Source organism: Drosophila busckii, chromosome 2L (genome assembly GCF_011750605.1).
Source record: "Drosophila busckii strain San Diego stock center, stock number 13000-0081.31 chromosome 2L, ASM1175060v1, whole genome shotgun sequence".
In the NCBI taxonomy this organism is placed as follows: Eukaryota; Metazoa; Arthropoda; class Insecta; order Diptera; family Drosophilidae; genus Drosophila; species Drosophila busckii.
In genome coordinates this window covers 18084823-18099136 of record NC_046604.1, presented here as the reverse complement: position 1 = coordinate 18099136, position 14314 = coordinate 18084823, and the positions used below count along the sequence as shown (strand labels likewise).

General features: G+C 44.6%; 4 protein-coding genes across 4 annotated transcripts; 3 read left to right on the top strand and 1 right to left on the bottom strand.

Moving 5' to 3' along the window:
• Nucleotides 1–27: 27 nt before the first annotated feature.
• Nucleotides 28–5066, top strand: LOC108608314 (nuclear pore complex protein Nup160 homolog). The gene is made up of 12 exons (XM_017999642.2): nt 28–201; nt 276–873; nt 930–1099; nt 1163–1581; nt 1641–2316; nt 2371–2479; nt 2540–2701; nt 2760–2996; nt 3053–3171; nt 3232–3852; nt 3916–4413; nt 4471–5066. Exons 1-12 carry the CDS (start codon nt 114–116, stop codon nt 4992–4994), a joined length of 4221 nt encoding a protein of 1406 aa, XP_017855131.1. The 5' UTR covers nt 28–113; the 3' UTR covers nt 4995–5066.
• Nucleotides 5005–6221, bottom strand: LOC108608315 (replication factor C subunit 3). Its single transcript, XM_017999643.1, has 2 exons — nt 6104–6221; nt 5005–6053 (listed from the first exon to the last, which is right to left on the bottom strand). Exons 1-2 carry the CDS (start codon nt 6161–6163, stop codon nt 5043–5045), a joined length of 1071 nt encoding a protein of 356 aa, XP_017855132.1. The 5' UTR covers nt 6164–6221; the 3' UTR covers nt 5005–5042.
• A 232-nt stretch (nt 6222–6453) lies between these two features.
• LOC108608253 (MPN domain-containing protein CG4751) lies at nt 6454–11362 on the top strand. Its single transcript, XM_017999543.1, has 6 exons — nt 6454–7007; nt 7066–7423; nt 7485–7572; nt 7629–7798; nt 7863–8111; nt 8176–11362. The coding sequence occupies exons 1-6, from the start codon at nt 6666–6668 to the stop codon at nt 11211–11213; spliced, it is 4245 nt and encodes a 1414-aa protein (XP_017855032.1). The 5' UTR covers nt 6454–6665; the 3' UTR covers nt 11214–11362.
• A 1004-nt stretch (nt 11363–12366) lies between these two features.
• Nucleotides 12367–14193, top strand: LOC108608254 (homogentisate 1,2-dioxygenase). Its single transcript, XM_017999544.1, has 7 exons — nt 12367–12430; nt 12589–13042; nt 13100–13220; nt 13270–13400; nt 13456–13737; nt 13794–13975; nt 14032–14193. Exons 1-7 carry the CDS (start codon nt 12416–12418, stop codon nt 14158–14160), a joined length of 1314 nt encoding a protein of 437 aa, XP_017855033.1. The 5' UTR covers nt 12367–12415; the 3' UTR covers nt 14161–14193.
• The last annotated feature ends 121 nt before the right edge of the window (nt 14194–14314 follow it).

Genomic DNA, 14314 nt, shown 5'->3' with positions numbered 1-14314 from the left:
GCAACATCGATAGCTCTTAGTCGATATCACGCGCGTGTTTTTTGTGCCGGCTTTACATGTCGCTGTATTTTATTTGTAATTTTTGCATTTAATTGTTGTTTACTAAGTGCAAAATGAGTATTAATTGTACTGTGAGCTATCGGGAGGTGGTGCCCAAGAACATAAATCCCGAGGAGTGGCTTGAAGCTGAAATTAACACAGGTAAACAAAAACACTCCACAGCTTGGCCTGTCCACAGCAGTCTCACGCTAATATTTACGAATGTTGTACACCAGGCACACAAAGTACGCTGCAGGATATCAAATCGCTTGGCAAGTCGGGTGCCTTTTGCTATAATTCTCCGGACAAGTCGCCGCAATATAGGAATCGTTTTATATACTGGCGCACCTATCAGGACATACTCGAGCTCTCCGAAGTGAGTCTGGATATAACATTGCTGCGTAACAACCTGCGCTTGCGCTTTACAGACTCTGCTGTGCTAAATGTATCGCTCTCGGAGGATGATACGAGCATTACCTTGCTGGTGGCCACAGTCAGCAGCATCCATCGCATTGTTTTTCCACTGCCCACTGAAACTTCAGCGGCCGGCAGTGCGCTGGATTCGCAAACGCAGTCAATTTTCTTTGACGTAATTGCACATCTGAAGGAACGCAGCATGTATCATGTGCTAGATGGCAGCGTGGCCATTAATGTGCCACAGCTGGCAGTGTCTCATATGTGTGAAAGTGGCGTGGAGGCCTACTTTGCAGTGGACTATCAGTCGAAGCTTATGCTACACGTTATGAGCTGTCGTACGGGCAATACGGTGTCACATGAGATCAAGGAGCCTAATCTCATGCCGCGTTTCCTGCATAATTTAAAGGGCGCGTTGACGTAAGTCTTTTTGATGCTTAGGAAAACGAGATTTCATAACTGTTTATCTTTTACAGTGGACGCGGCGAGACTGTGGAGTCAGTCATATCCTTAGCTTTCAGTCAAATTGAAGGCAGCATTTATCTCTTGGTTCTATATCGAAATAATGAGCTACGCTTGTGGTCTACAGCCACTCTACAAAGCATTTCCACACTTAATTGCGCAAGCGCATCGGGCATACAAGGCTGTAAGTACATTGCATTCGTTTCAAGAAAATAATAGTTATTATATATATTTTCTCTTTCCTCAGTACAAAATAGCTTGCTGCGTAAGATAGACGAGTATAATTTCTGCATATTTCTGTCATATGAGAAGAATTCTGATTTCGTTTGCTGCAGCATTGTTAGCAATTTAAGCGAATCCAATACCAAGACTCTAAGTCTCGTCTTGCAGCGGAGAGTGTGTGCACACAACATGGACTTGGTTGACTTTCACGCTACACAGACTCATATTTGGTCGCTTTGGTGTAATGCCTCGTGCGAATTTAATGTCTCAACATTGTTTATAGGCGCAAGGAATGCCCTCGAATGGGTATCTTCTGCTCTGGAGCCCTCACCAGATCGATTTTGCGTAACTACAGAACAGGGCGTGGATCCGAAAGAGGCATACTGCTCCTATATATTTCACCCTGGGCGTTTCGATCGCAACGTTATTGCCAAGGCGCTTTTCGTAGGTTAATTTTGATAAACGCAGATAATAGTCGTGCTCACTTTATGTTTATTTCACAGATGTTTAGACGTGGTAATGTGCTGTTTGATATAAATCAGCTGACAATGAACATGTTAAAGGAGCAGGTGTGCCAAGCTGTGGAAGATGAAATACAAAATGAGCTCAAAGAATATGTTGTTAGCGATGATGAGTATTTGGAAATTGCTGTCAGACTCTGGGATCACTTTTACTCCTGCTGTGAGCAATACCACATTAAGTTCTCAGAGCCCACTGGACTTGCAGTGTTGCATTCCATGGAGACTGTATGCATTGTGCGGCGGCAATCCTTTGCCTTGCTGCGTCCCTGTGAAATGTTGGAGCATTTAATGTTAATAGGCGAACATAACGATGCAGTGGCTAAATTTGTAGCGCCTTATTGCCGCAATGATGAAACCACCGCTAAGGCTTTTGTGGAGCTCATGACGGTCAATAATCAGCTGGAGAAATATCTCACCGACACCATTAAAATGGATCTGGATAAAAAGTTTTATCAGCGCGATGATAATGTTGTGCAAAACATGTTGAAGCAAATCATATCTGGGAATGATAGTCAATATGACGGCATTGCACTGCCAACTAATTATATTAATGATATACACCAGAAATTGTTGGCGATCCCAAATTTGGATGCTGCTATTGATGTGCTGCTGGATCTCTTGGCTATTGTGGATGTGGAGGCATTTGCAGAGGCAAAGGGTAAGCGCTTAAAGAAATATAGAAAGAACGTGATTAATAATTTTTATTCTTCAGCTGGTTACGTGAGTGGCGCGCGATTTCTGCAATCAACTGGCGCTCTATTTGGTAGCGACTATGGCATTTCAATTTTGGCAGAGACTGTTAAACAAATTGCCACGATACGGTATGCACATTATTTTCAGAATTTAAGCAAGTAATTAAAATTTAAATTTTAAATTTACAGCTTTGCTGTCTGCCGCAACTTGTTAATTATGCAATATATAATCTGCAATCAAGCAGGGCTACAGAATTACTCCATGGTCACCAATATGAACTTCCTGAACTCATATTATACGCTAGTCTGGGTTGCTGAGTGCCCCATATCACTTAATACGCCCGTAAACTTGTAAGTCAGCCCTAACTTTTTCCCCTTGGTGTTATATTTATATATTTGATACTTACAGTGAGCCTTCTATACAACGTTTAACGCGCGCGCAGCTTTTTACTGGCTACACTAGACCTTACTCCAGTCAAATTCGCTTGAATAGTCAGACTACGCTGCTTTCTTTGTTTTTACAATCCAAGGGTTTGTTTAGTGCGCTGTCCATGCTGCTGAGAGAGCGCAAGGAAGGCAGTCAAACCAAGGAAGCGTCTATAAGTCAGACGCTGTTGGAAGTTGTAAACTTTATAAATCAAATACTGTAAGTTAAACAATATACGATTTAAGTTGTGTGTTAATTAAGTATTTAACTTGCAGCTGGCCTGAGGCTTTGAATGATTTATTCATTGAATGGCTATTTGGCACTTGCCATCATATCATAATACAGGACTATGTGCGCATACTTAATGGCTGGTGTGTGGAGAAAAAATATTCACGTAGGTCCCAGTTACTTATTATTGTTATTGATTTAAACTGACTTTGTTGTACTCTGACAGGTTCTTTTATGCTTGCTGTGTCTTTGCTGGACTGTGGTGAGCCGGATAAGGCGCTGCAAATTTTTAAGAGCGTTGCCGAAAGCGTTGTAACGGAATCATTTCTTTATGAGCATATTTTAAAGAACACACCACTCTATAAAAAGCTATCAAAGCTGTTCAACAAAGACGCGTCTTCGTTAGCTACACCAGAGCAGCATACACAGGCCGTAATGCATTTCTATCTGAAAGTTATACAGTTATTTGAGCAACATGATGCTGGCGACTATGTCATAGAGCTGGCACAGTTGGCCATGGGTAGGCTGCCAAAAGATGATCCACAGCTACCCATGTTCCAGTCCATTTTGTTTAACAATCATCTGCAGTTGGGACACTACGAGGAAGCATTTCATGCCTTGGTTGTCAATGCAGATGTATCGCGTCGCAAGGACTGCCTGCGTCAGCTTGTTATAGTGCTGTTCCAATGCAAACGCTTTGATCTGCTGATGAACTTGCCTTACAACTTTTTGCAAGACGAGTTTGAATACATTGTGGAATCGCGTGCGCGCTCTTTAAGCATTGATCAGAATGAAGTTTACAATTTTCTGTACTCTTTTCAAGCCACCAAGGGCAATATGCGCAAGGGTAATTATTTATGATTTGTATAAGTTATAGCTTTTGGTAATATATACTTGTATATTCTTACAGCTGGCACTGTTATGTATGAGCAGGCAATGCGGCTGCAAGTGGACAGCGATGCGCCCAATGCGCTGGATAAACGCTGCTCTTCCTTGTTAGTCTCCATTAACTGCTTGAATTTGGTTGATGAGCGTTATAGATGGATTGCCAAGCCCAGAATTGCAGATGAAAATCATGCGTTGGGCATGGATCAGACTGGAGCTGAAATTGTGCCAGATGTAGTCGTATTGGAGCTGAAAGATATACGACGTGAGCTGCTATTAGCTGAAGCTTTGCGAGAGTTGTCACATCATCGCAAGGATGCGCATAGCTATGAAAATGCAAGCGCCGAGGAGATAGGCTATCTACTGGCCACTTGTGGCTTGTATACAGCTGCTCTAAGGTTGGCTTGTGGTCACGAGTTCTCAGTGCTGCCAATCTTTGAGAGCTTGACAGCGGCTTGCATAAGCACATCGGAGGATAAATCTAACGACGCTTGGAGCTGGCTGCAAAATAATGATTTGGCGGGTTAGTAATGACATGGATAACATATCTTTATTTATAAACATTCGTGTTTTTTTTTAGATTTAACGCATCGCAATAGCGCAGCTGACATGGCCTGGTCTCTGCTGCAGAAACTCGTGGAGGACAATGAGGCTGTAGACTCTACAAACATACGCAAAAGCGTTGTTAATCGCATCTTGACTTTGAATGCATTTATACCCAAATGGCTCTATGACTCTTATAAGCTAAGCAACTCCAGAGAGCTGCTTTATTTGCTAGTCAAGCACAATCGCTTGCTGGAGGCCTCTGAATTGGCCTGTGAAATGATAAGCGCTATGCTGGGCGCAGGCAGCGAATACTTTGACTTTAAACACTCGCTGACTGTAACCAATCCACAATTGGCATTCCCCATCAATACTATTGATCTGCTAATGCATGGATTGAAGTTAAATGGCGCACAGCAAACGGAATATCAATTGGCACATGATGAGCTGGAAGAGCAGGTTACCAGATATGTTGAGACGCTGCAGCGCACGACAGAGGACAAAATCAAATTGGCCACCTTAACGGAAAGAGAAAATCGCCAACAGCAACGGCTGGCTTAAGTTGCATTACTTCATTTAAATTACTTTACTCTTTATTATATTAAACATTTAAAAATCATCCGTCATCACCAACTCGGATAGAAACTTTTTGTAGATATTCATAAACTGCGCCACAAAAGCTTCCAAATGGAATATATGCTTGGCGCCATTCTGCATGCGATGCTCATACTGCGTGGCAAACTCCAGAGTTTTGGCTTTAATAGACATATCACAATTGTTGACCAGCTGCTCCACCAAGCCGCGAAAGATGAGATTGGGTGGCACGCCTTGTGACAGCAGCTCATATAAACGATCACGTATCTTTTCCAACTTTGCCGGAGTCTGCTCGCTTACAATTTGATTTGCCGTCTCGCGTAGATAGACTTGCCAGTCTAGTTCGGGTATTTCCTGTTGCGCTGTGAAGGGATACTGCTGCACCTTGGCAGCTTCGAGCATTAGTAAAGCACGGCGCAAGTTACGCTCCGATTTATCTACTACACGTGTGGCCAGCTCAGGCGGTAACACTAATCCTTCGCGCTTGCAAGTACTCTGCAGCACTGCAGTCATATCGGTTACATTTGGAGCAGCTACTCGGATGCCTAGGCAACGTGAGCGTATGGCGGGTATAATGCGTGAGGTTGAGTTTACCGACAGTATAATGCGACAGGTGGCCATATATTTCTCCATGGTGCGACGCAGCGCATGCTGTGCATCTTTGGTCAACTCATCTCCTTCGGATATGACAATCACTTTGAAATCACGCTGACCGTTGATATCAATTTGTTGCGTTTGTGCGACTTGCTTGATCAGATCTATAACCACAGTCCGATCGTACATGCCGGCATCTGAGGGGTTCACTTCCAAATGGTAGTTGCTGCTCACTGTCATGATTTCAACCTTACGATTTGAAGGTGTGGTAAAAGTCATAGTTTCATTACGCAGTCTTTCGACGCCAGCGCCATACATTTCACGCAGCAAACACATTATGCGAGTCTTCTTGCCAGCTCCAGAAGGGCCATAGAACATTAAATGTGGAAAGTCGCTTTGTTTGCACAAATTACGCAGATTGTCAGCTTGTTCCTATAAAAAATTGTTGTATATTTACAAACATTGCAACTGCCTTCGCTTACCTTATGATAATCCAACTTGCTGAGTTCTCGCGGTCGGTATTTATCCACCCACAAAGCCATGTTTAATTAATAATTTGCAATTTATAAGGCTTGAACTGATTAACAATGAAAAGCCCGCGTTTTGTATTGGCAAGCAGCGAGATGACAATGTGTTAGACCTATTGCGTGCTGCGCGAATTCGCTATGTTATCGATAGTTGGCAGTCACATGGCAATGCAATGCAATGCTCTTCTAGTGAATTGCAAAATGAAAATGAAAAACATGAAGAAGAAACGTGTTAATCTAATCGGAAAGGAGACAAACTAATTTTAAACAAATATTAATTGTTTTAACTACTTAATTAAGTGTATATAGTGTGCAATGTGCCAACGCGTTTTAGTTGAATCCCTTTGCAAGTTGTAGTCTCGAAGAGAACTTTTGCAAGTCGTGGATAAAAAGTTTGCATTCAAAGACGCAAAGTATACACATAAATTTTTTGCGGCTGTGAATAGCAAAAGTTTAAAAAGAAAAGTGTTTGTGTTCTTTTATTTTGCCGCTGTTGTAAGTGTCTAGACGTAAGCGCATGGAAAACGGCGTGGAAAATGGAGTATTGCCCGATGGCGAGCAATTAGAGGCGCGTGAAAATCAAATGGGCAGCAGTACAGATGGTGAGGGGGAGGGTGAAGGCGAGAACGATTCGCCGCCACAGCCACCGCTACCGACGACAACAAATGAAGAAGCACTTGCTGATGCTGATGGCGATGCTGAGCGCGACTTAAGCGTGTCGGATGCAGCGGAGGCAGAGGCGGATACAGAAGCTACGCCTGCGGAAAATGCGGTACCCTGCCAGATTAACATGATGGAGGATAGTCTGTGCGAAAAGGACGTGGATAGCGATGCAAATGATGAGGATAATGATGATGAGGTAGCTGTAATTATAAAAAATATATTTAATAGATTGTTAACATATTTTTTGAATTCAGACCAAGGAGAACTATGAAGGATTCAATGGCACCGGTCGCACCGTCACCTTGCAGACGCTAATGTCCGCCAATGTGCTGCAGCCAGGCAAATCTTTGATGACAATAGAGTATTTGGGGCAGAAATTTGTGGGCGATCTGCTGTCGGATGGCAAAATAAAATCACAAGAGACTGAGACTATATTTCTAACTCCCAGCGCCTGGGCCATGCACTGCAAGCGCATTATAAATCCCGAAAAGAAAAGTGGCTGCGGCTGGGCATCGGTGAAATATAAAGGCAAAAAATTGGATGCATATAAGAACTCTTATTTACGGAAATGTGCGCAGCAAAAAGAGTCAACGCCAGAAGATGGTGATCCAGGTAATAAAAGTGCACTATAATATAAATAAATTGTTCTAAAGTATATTTTAAAACTGTCAAGATGCGGAGCGTAAAACAGAGTCACCCGATTTAGTTGTCAAACGTACAGTTTTCCAACACAATACAGTGGCAAACCGTAATATTGTACAGTAAGTATTAATAAGCAAATAATTAATTATTATTAACAAAGGAGAACGCTTTTTAGTGATGCCAACATGCTTATCGAAGCTGTGCCGTTTTCTTCTGTGGGCAAACTGCAGCCGTTTCTATTGACCGTTACCTCCTCGGCTTTGCTGCTGGCCGACTTTCATTGTCATTTAACCATGCGCGAGGTCTGCGGCTACTTGGGCGGCACCTGGGACATGAACACGCACAGTGAGTCCGGCTCTAAAGTGAAACAATTGAGCTATAGCAAAGATCTAACAAATTGCAATTACAGCCTTGTCAATTACAAAAACATATCCATGTCGCAATACGCGCTTCGATCGTCAACGTGCTGGCGAAGTGGAGCGCGATATACAAAAGATGATGATACAGGATCAGGTGCTGCTGGTGGGCTGGTATCATTCGCATCCTAAATTTCAAGCGGAGCCCACACTTAGGGACTGCGATTCGCAGCTGGACTATCAAATACGCATGCGTGGCGCTAGCGATCTGACTTATACGCCTTGCGTTTCGCTTATTATATGTAAGCTATAAAATTATAAATGCTGCTAAAATTTATTAATTTACATTTGATTGATTTTGTGCAGCGCCCTATTACGAGGACAATCCTACGCTGGAGTCGGTGGTCAAATGCATTTGGATTGTGCCGCCCAATGAGAATAAACAGAGCATGGAGTATGGACGGCCCATGTTGATGCAGTATTCCGTATTACCGGATAAGGAAATACCCGAGGAGGTGCGCACTGAGATTCAATGCTGCGTGGATTATTATACACAGTATCGTGGCGAGATAGTTAAATTTCGTAATATCTACAACAACGATGTAACCTACAATGAGAAATTGAAGAATACGCTGTATCCCAAGTTTCCATCAAAGCAAAGCGACAAGGCGCTGTGGAATTGGCTTTGTGCTGTGCTGGATTGCGAGCAGGAAGATGATTTTATACCACCGAAGACTATAAAGATTATTGATAACGATAGCGAGGCCGAGGCGCTGGTTAAAGCGGAGGCGCAGGCTGCTATTAACGAGGCAGTGACTGAGATAAAGCTGGAGCAGCCCAAGCAGGAGCCGATGTGCGATATGCTGACGTCGGAGGAGGCGGCGCGCAAGGCAGAGGAGGAAATCAAGCTGCAGGCGGAGCAAAAGGCAAGTGAATTGAAGGTGATGTCGCTGCAGGAGCAACTCTGCATGCCCTCGGGCTTGAATATGAATCCAGTGCGCATGCTGTCACCGCTGGCAACGCCTAATCCTACGAATCTTAGCACAGCAGCAGCAGCAGCCACACCCGCAGTGCCAGCAGCGCTGCCCACTCAACTGTTGCCGCCTCAAGTGCCTGCATTGAATAGCACGCCCACCACCTCAGCAACGCCACCAGCAGCACCTATAGCTTCCGTTGCTGCTGCTGCTGGCTCACCACGAGACAGTCCCAACTTGTTGGCCGCCAGTCCAGCCAAATTTGAGCTGCCTGTGCGTGCTTCACCCTCGCCCGCCAAGTCGGACACCTCATCGCACACATCACGCACACGCAACTCGCCAGCGCCCAGTCCAGGCAAGTTTAGCGTCAGCGACATTGCACGCAACAGTCCCAGCATAACGCCCAACAAATATGATGCACTGGCCACGCCGCCCATGGTGCCGCCTTCAGCAGCAGCCGCCGCAGCGGCAGCAGCTTGTTTGCCCAGCGCTGATTTGATGGCTGCCAGCTTGGCACAGCTGGCGCCCAACTTTTTGCAAGGCGATTTGGCTGCGCTGTTTCAACAGCAGCGCGGCAAGGATTACGGCAGCAGTTCGCTCAATCAGCTGGCGGCAGCAGCAGCCAAAGTGGGCAATGCCAAGCAGCTGGATGTGGCGGCCGCTATGGCCGCCTATAGCAACAGCTTCAATATGCCGCTGCCCAGCAGCAGCAGCAACAGCAACAACATTGGCAACAACAATACGAACAACAGCAGCAGCAAAAACAAGCAGGAACGCAGCTCCAAGTCTGGCGGCTCGGCCAGCAGCTGCAACTCGAGCAGCAGCAGCAGCTCCAATTCGTATAAGACCAAGCTAATGAAGGAGCTGGATGAACTCAAGAACGATCCGTTGAAGATGAGCGAGCTCATACGCTCGCCAGAGTATGCAGCGCTGCTGCTGCAGCAGGCAGAAGCACTGGGCGCTACTACGCTGGGCACACTAGGATTTGGCGCTGATCTGAGCTACTTGACGGCACAGCAACAACAACAGCAGCAACAGCAGCAACAACAGCAGCAGCAGTCGCAGTCAAGTGCCAGCAAGTCGTCAAAGTCTAGCAATGCTGCTAGCGCTAGCTCCTCCTCAGCTGCTGCTGCTGCCGCCGCCTTGAGCGCCGACTACAATAATTTGATACAAGCCTCCAAGCTGCTGGGCTACGATAGCTACATGCAGCAGAGCAAGCAAAGCAATGAGCTCAATGCGTTCCTACAGCAACAAATGGCTGCCGTAGCAGCTGCTGCAATGCCCACAGCAACTGTGCCCAGCAGCAGCTCCAGTGCCAAAAAGCAGCAGCAGCAACAACAGCAACAGCAGCAGCAACAACAGCAGCAGCAGCAACAGGCAGCAGCACAGCAAGCGGCTCAGCAGCAAGCGGACTACACAGCGCTGCTGCAAACCTACACAAAGCTGTTTGATCCCAACAATCAGTTTGCTGCTGCCATGGCCAATTCGAATCCCAAGCACATGGGCGGTGCGCACAATGAGCTGAGCGCGCTGCTGGCTGCTGGCGCTGGTGCTGCTGCCGCTGGCGCTGGCAGCGCTGTCAGCTTAAAGCAGAAGCAAAAGGATATGCAGTCGGATATGCTTAATCAGCTGCTGCAAATGGAGAAGCAGGACTCGGAAATCAAAGCGCTGCTCTATCGGCAGAACAAAGCAGCTGCCGACTTGGAGTCGCTGTTTGCCACGCCTGGAGGCGGCGGCAGCGCTGCCTTAAAGGCCAGCAACAGCGCTGCTGCCGCCGCGGCGGTTTCCATGGCCAGCGGCATGCCCTCGGCCGCCACTTTGAGCAACTCTGCTGCCTATTACAATGCACTGGCGCAGGAGAAGATGCAGGACTATGCCGCATTCTTTCAGCAGCAGCACGGCAAATACGGCATACCCGATCCGCTGTCCAAGTCCACGCTAGCAGCCAACAATATGTTCATGTCGCCATCGGCTTTATTCAAAATACAACAGGAATCGCTGTCGGCCATGATGATGAAGCCGCCCAAGTCCACAACGCCCTCGTCGGCGCGCACTCGCGAGTCCTCGGCCTCGCCTGCGCTGGAACGTCTGACGCCCACCAAGTCCATTGGCAGCGCTGGCAACGCCAATTCGGGCAGCAAATACAATTTCAGCGCCGTCGACTTGGCCATTAGCAGCGTGCCCTCGAACACGCCCTCGCCAGCGCTCTCGGACGGCAGCAGCGGCGGCGGCGGCGGCTCCTCCTCGCATCGTCGTCCCTCGCCGGATTTGAGTCGCCTCTATGGTGAGCTGGCGCCGCCTGGCGCCTTGCTAGCCAATGCCATGCAGCCCAAGAAGCGCATGGAGTTCGCCTCTGTAGCGGATCTGGCTGCGCCGCCGCCAGCCAAGATACCCAAGAACGATGACGTCCTCAATTTATCCCACGATTAGGACTGGCATCTTGGGCGCATGCCCCTGCAGTATTTCCTCAACAGTATCCAAGCTTAAATAGGAATCTCCTACAAGAAATCAGAATAACAAATTAATTCTTTGATTTTTAAAACACATCACAATTAATTTTGAATTTTATAATTTTATAATACAAGCAATTGATTTTAAATTTTATAAATTATTTTTTATATTGAGCATGACATTTACCATATGATAAAATTTTTTATATGCCGACAAACTTTTGTAGCGTAGTGTAAACTGACAAAAAATCACAAAAACCAATTAATTTAATTTTATAATATTTACTATTTGTTTAGTTTAAGTTACTGCACAAAGGTACTTTAAGTATTTTAATATAGTCTACAGATACATATACAGATATATATATACACTATAATATATAATACATACACAATTAACTGCATAAATTGACAAAAAACAAATTGACTTTGCCGCAATAAAAATCAATAATTTAATATAATTTGATTATTTAATGGAAAATATTCAGTTACAAAAAATGAGGCTCGGCCTGTAGCTGATACCGGTTAACACTTTGTTTTGATGGAACCTCAAACTGGAACCGGCACAGCAGCTATGCTAAATATCTGCTGAATAATGTCGACTATATCTTGTTTGCGCTCGCAATAGCAAAAACAACAATAAACAGAAGTGTGGCAGTGATAAAAAATGCGTTGCATACGAAACTAGACGACAGGTGTTTACGTGCCGTTTTACTCTATGCTGGGGCTTAACGCCAGCGACTAGTTTCGCCCCCCCCTTGTCAAGCAAATATTTAAATAAATATAGAAAACAAGCTTGTTTGCTAGCTCGTGTTGATCAACTAGGAGTTGGGCAGTGGAAAAGTTATTTTTGGAATCAGAAAATTCAATTTGCTATCAAAATAAATATTGAATAATGCTTGGCAGATTAATTTTAAATTGAAAATTGTGTTAAAAATATATTGGTAATTTTTAACTATTATGCAGCAAGTGTAAGCAACAAACTAAAATTGCGTATACGTAATATTGTAGCCAAGCCCCTTTTGAGTTTAAGCAAACTGCTACTGAAGTAAGCTACACTTTATGCTTTTAACTACAGGGTATTAAATTATTAAAGCATTTGTATACATCATATAGCAGTTATAAAAGCAACATTCAACGCCTTGCTTAGTTTAGTCAGCTCTTAACTCCCCCAAGCTTAACATGTCTCAATACAAGGTAAAGATTAAAAAGATAACAATGCTTTAAGAGAAATGTGGCCAAAAGTGTAGCTAAAACTTAAATAAGTGCAGCAATTAATATTAAAAATTATTTGTTTAAAAAAAAAGTTAAACTGGTTTACATGTTATAAAATTACTGAAAATTATTTTCGTTAGTATTTGTGCGGCTTTGGCTCTCATTTTTCAAGTGAAGATGAGCGCTGCCCCAACTCGCTGCCCGTTGGACAAAACTCACCCCAGCAATGCGCACATGGACTCTACGCCGAGCAGCTATCCGGTTCAGCATTTACAGCGCCACGTACGGAGAATGTGCGCACTTGGTTATACAGAAAGTTGCCAAGTGCGGTGCATAAGCCATTCCAAGCTCTGAAGACTGCCAAGTATTTGAGCCACAACTGGGATGAGCAGCAACCGAATCCGAATCAACTGCGCTGGAAGCCTTTTGATGTGCCCACAACGCAGCAGCAGGTGAACTTTGTGGAGGGTCTGCATACGGTGTGCGGTGCGGGCGATGCGAGAACACGTCATGGCCTGGCCGTGCATGTGTATTTGTGTAATAGCTCCATGGATACGGCAGCTTTCTATAATAGCGATGGCGACTTTTTAATAGGTAGACAATATAAATGATGGCATGCTAAGAATGGTTAATGTTTTTTTTACTTTTTAGTGCCGCAACAGGGTGTTTTGGATATAGTTACGGAACTAGGTCGCATGAGCGTAGCGCCAAATGAAATTTGTGTTATACCGCAGGGCATCAGATTTGCTGTGAAGGTGGAAGGACCAAGCAGGTAAGCTTTTAAATTAAATAAATTTATATACTTTATATACTTTTCTTAGAGGTTACATACTTGAGGTGTACGATGGACACTTTTGCTTGCCTGACCTGGGACCCATAGGCGCCAATGGTTTGGCCAATCCGCGTGACTTTCAAACGCCTGTCGCTTGGTTTGATGCTGCGGAAGTTAAGAGTAAGGCGCGCTGTTCCAGCTCTTGGCAATTTCTAAACATTATTTAAATTCACAGATTTCCAAGTCATCTCCAAGTTCCAAGGCAGTCTGTTTGCTGCTCAACAAGATCACAGCGTCTTCGATGTAGTTGCCTGGCATGGCAACTATGTGCCCTATAAATACGATCTAAGCAAATTTATGGTCATCAATTCGGTCAGCTTCGATCATTGCGATCCCAGCATTTTCACAGTGCTCACTTGTCCCAGCCTCAGACCTGGCACTGCCATAGCCGACTTTGTTATATTTCCACCACGCTGGTCTGTGCAGGAGCACACCTTCCGTCCTCCCTATTATCATAGTGTGTATTATTTTAAATAAGTTTTTATACTTGCTTACGTATTGCTTTGTTTTTAGGAAACTGCATGAGCGAGTTTATGGGCTTGATTTTGGGTCGCTATGAGGCCAAGGAGGATGGTTTTGCTGCAGGTGGCGCCACCTTGCATTCCATAATGACGCCACATGGTCCGGATTTCAAATGTTTCGAAGGCGCTTCCAAGGCACAACTGAAACCGGAACGCGTTGCTGAGGGCACTCAGGTTTGTTTACTTATTTAAATTTGCTATATAATATTAATTTTCTATTTGTTTGTTAGGCTTTTATGTTTGAGTCTTCTTTGAGTCTGGCGGTCACCAAGTGGGGCGAGCAGACCTGTCAGAAATTGGATGCTGCTTACTACGAATGCTGGCAGGCGCTTCAAAATAAGTTTAAGCTGCATAATTAATTTTATATATTGCTTTGGTTTTGGATACAATAAAATTGCTTCATATTTATAATACACAGAGTTTTATTTATGACTTATTAAAGTTAAAGCAAAACACTGAAACCATTAAAAGCCTTACACTACATTTAAAAGTTTAATGGACACTGCTTAAAAT

What these genes read in the sequence shown, in the direction of transcription:
- LOC108608314 (XM_017999642.2), top strand. Translation starts at nt 114, where the DNA reads ATGAGTATTAATTGTACTGTGAGCTATCGGGAGGTGGTGCCCAAGAAC. An exon ending in AATTTAAAGGGCGCGTTGAC is followed by an intron (nt 874 to 929) that starts GTAAGTCTTTTT and finishes TATCTTTTACAG; the next exon opens with TGGACGCGGCGAGACTGTGG. An exon ending in GCAAAATAATGATTTGGCGG is followed by an intron (nt 4,414 to 4,470) that starts GTTAGTAATGAC and finishes GTTTTTTTTTAG; the next exon opens with ATTTAACGCATCGCAATAGC.
- LOC108608315 (XM_017999643.1), bottom strand. Translation starts at nt 6,163, where the DNA reads ATGGCTTTGTGGGTGGATAAATACCGACCGCGAGAACTCAGCAAGTTG. An exon ending in GCAAGTTGGATTATCATAAG is followed by an intron (nt 6,054 to 6,103) that starts GTAAGCGAAGGC and finishes AATTTTTTATAG; the next exon opens with GAACAAGCTGACAATCTGCG.
- LOC108608253 (XM_017999543.1), top strand. Translation starts at nt 6,666, where the DNA reads ATGGAAAACGGCGTGGAAAATGGAGTATTGCCCGATGGCGAGCAATTA. An exon ending in GCAAACCGTAATATTGTACA is followed by an intron (nt 7,573 to 7,628) that starts GTAAGTATTAAT and finishes AACGCTTTTTAG; the next exon opens with TGATGCCAACATGCTTATCG. An exon ending in CTGGGACATGAACACGCACA is followed by an intron (nt 7,799 to 7,862) that starts GTGAGTCCGGCT and finishes TTGCAATTACAG; the next exon opens with CCTTGTCAATTACAAAAACA.
- LOC108608254 (XM_017999544.1), top strand. An exon ending in AAGGTGGAAGGACCAAGCAG is followed by an intron (nt 13,221 to 13,269) that starts GTAAGCTTTTAA and finishes TACTTTTCTTAG; the next exon opens with AGGTTACATACTTGAGGTGT. An exon ending in TGATGCTGCGGAAGTTAAGA is followed by an intron (nt 13,401 to 13,455) that starts GTAAGGCGCGCT and finishes TTAAATTCACAG; the next exon opens with ATTTCCAAGTCATCTCCAAG.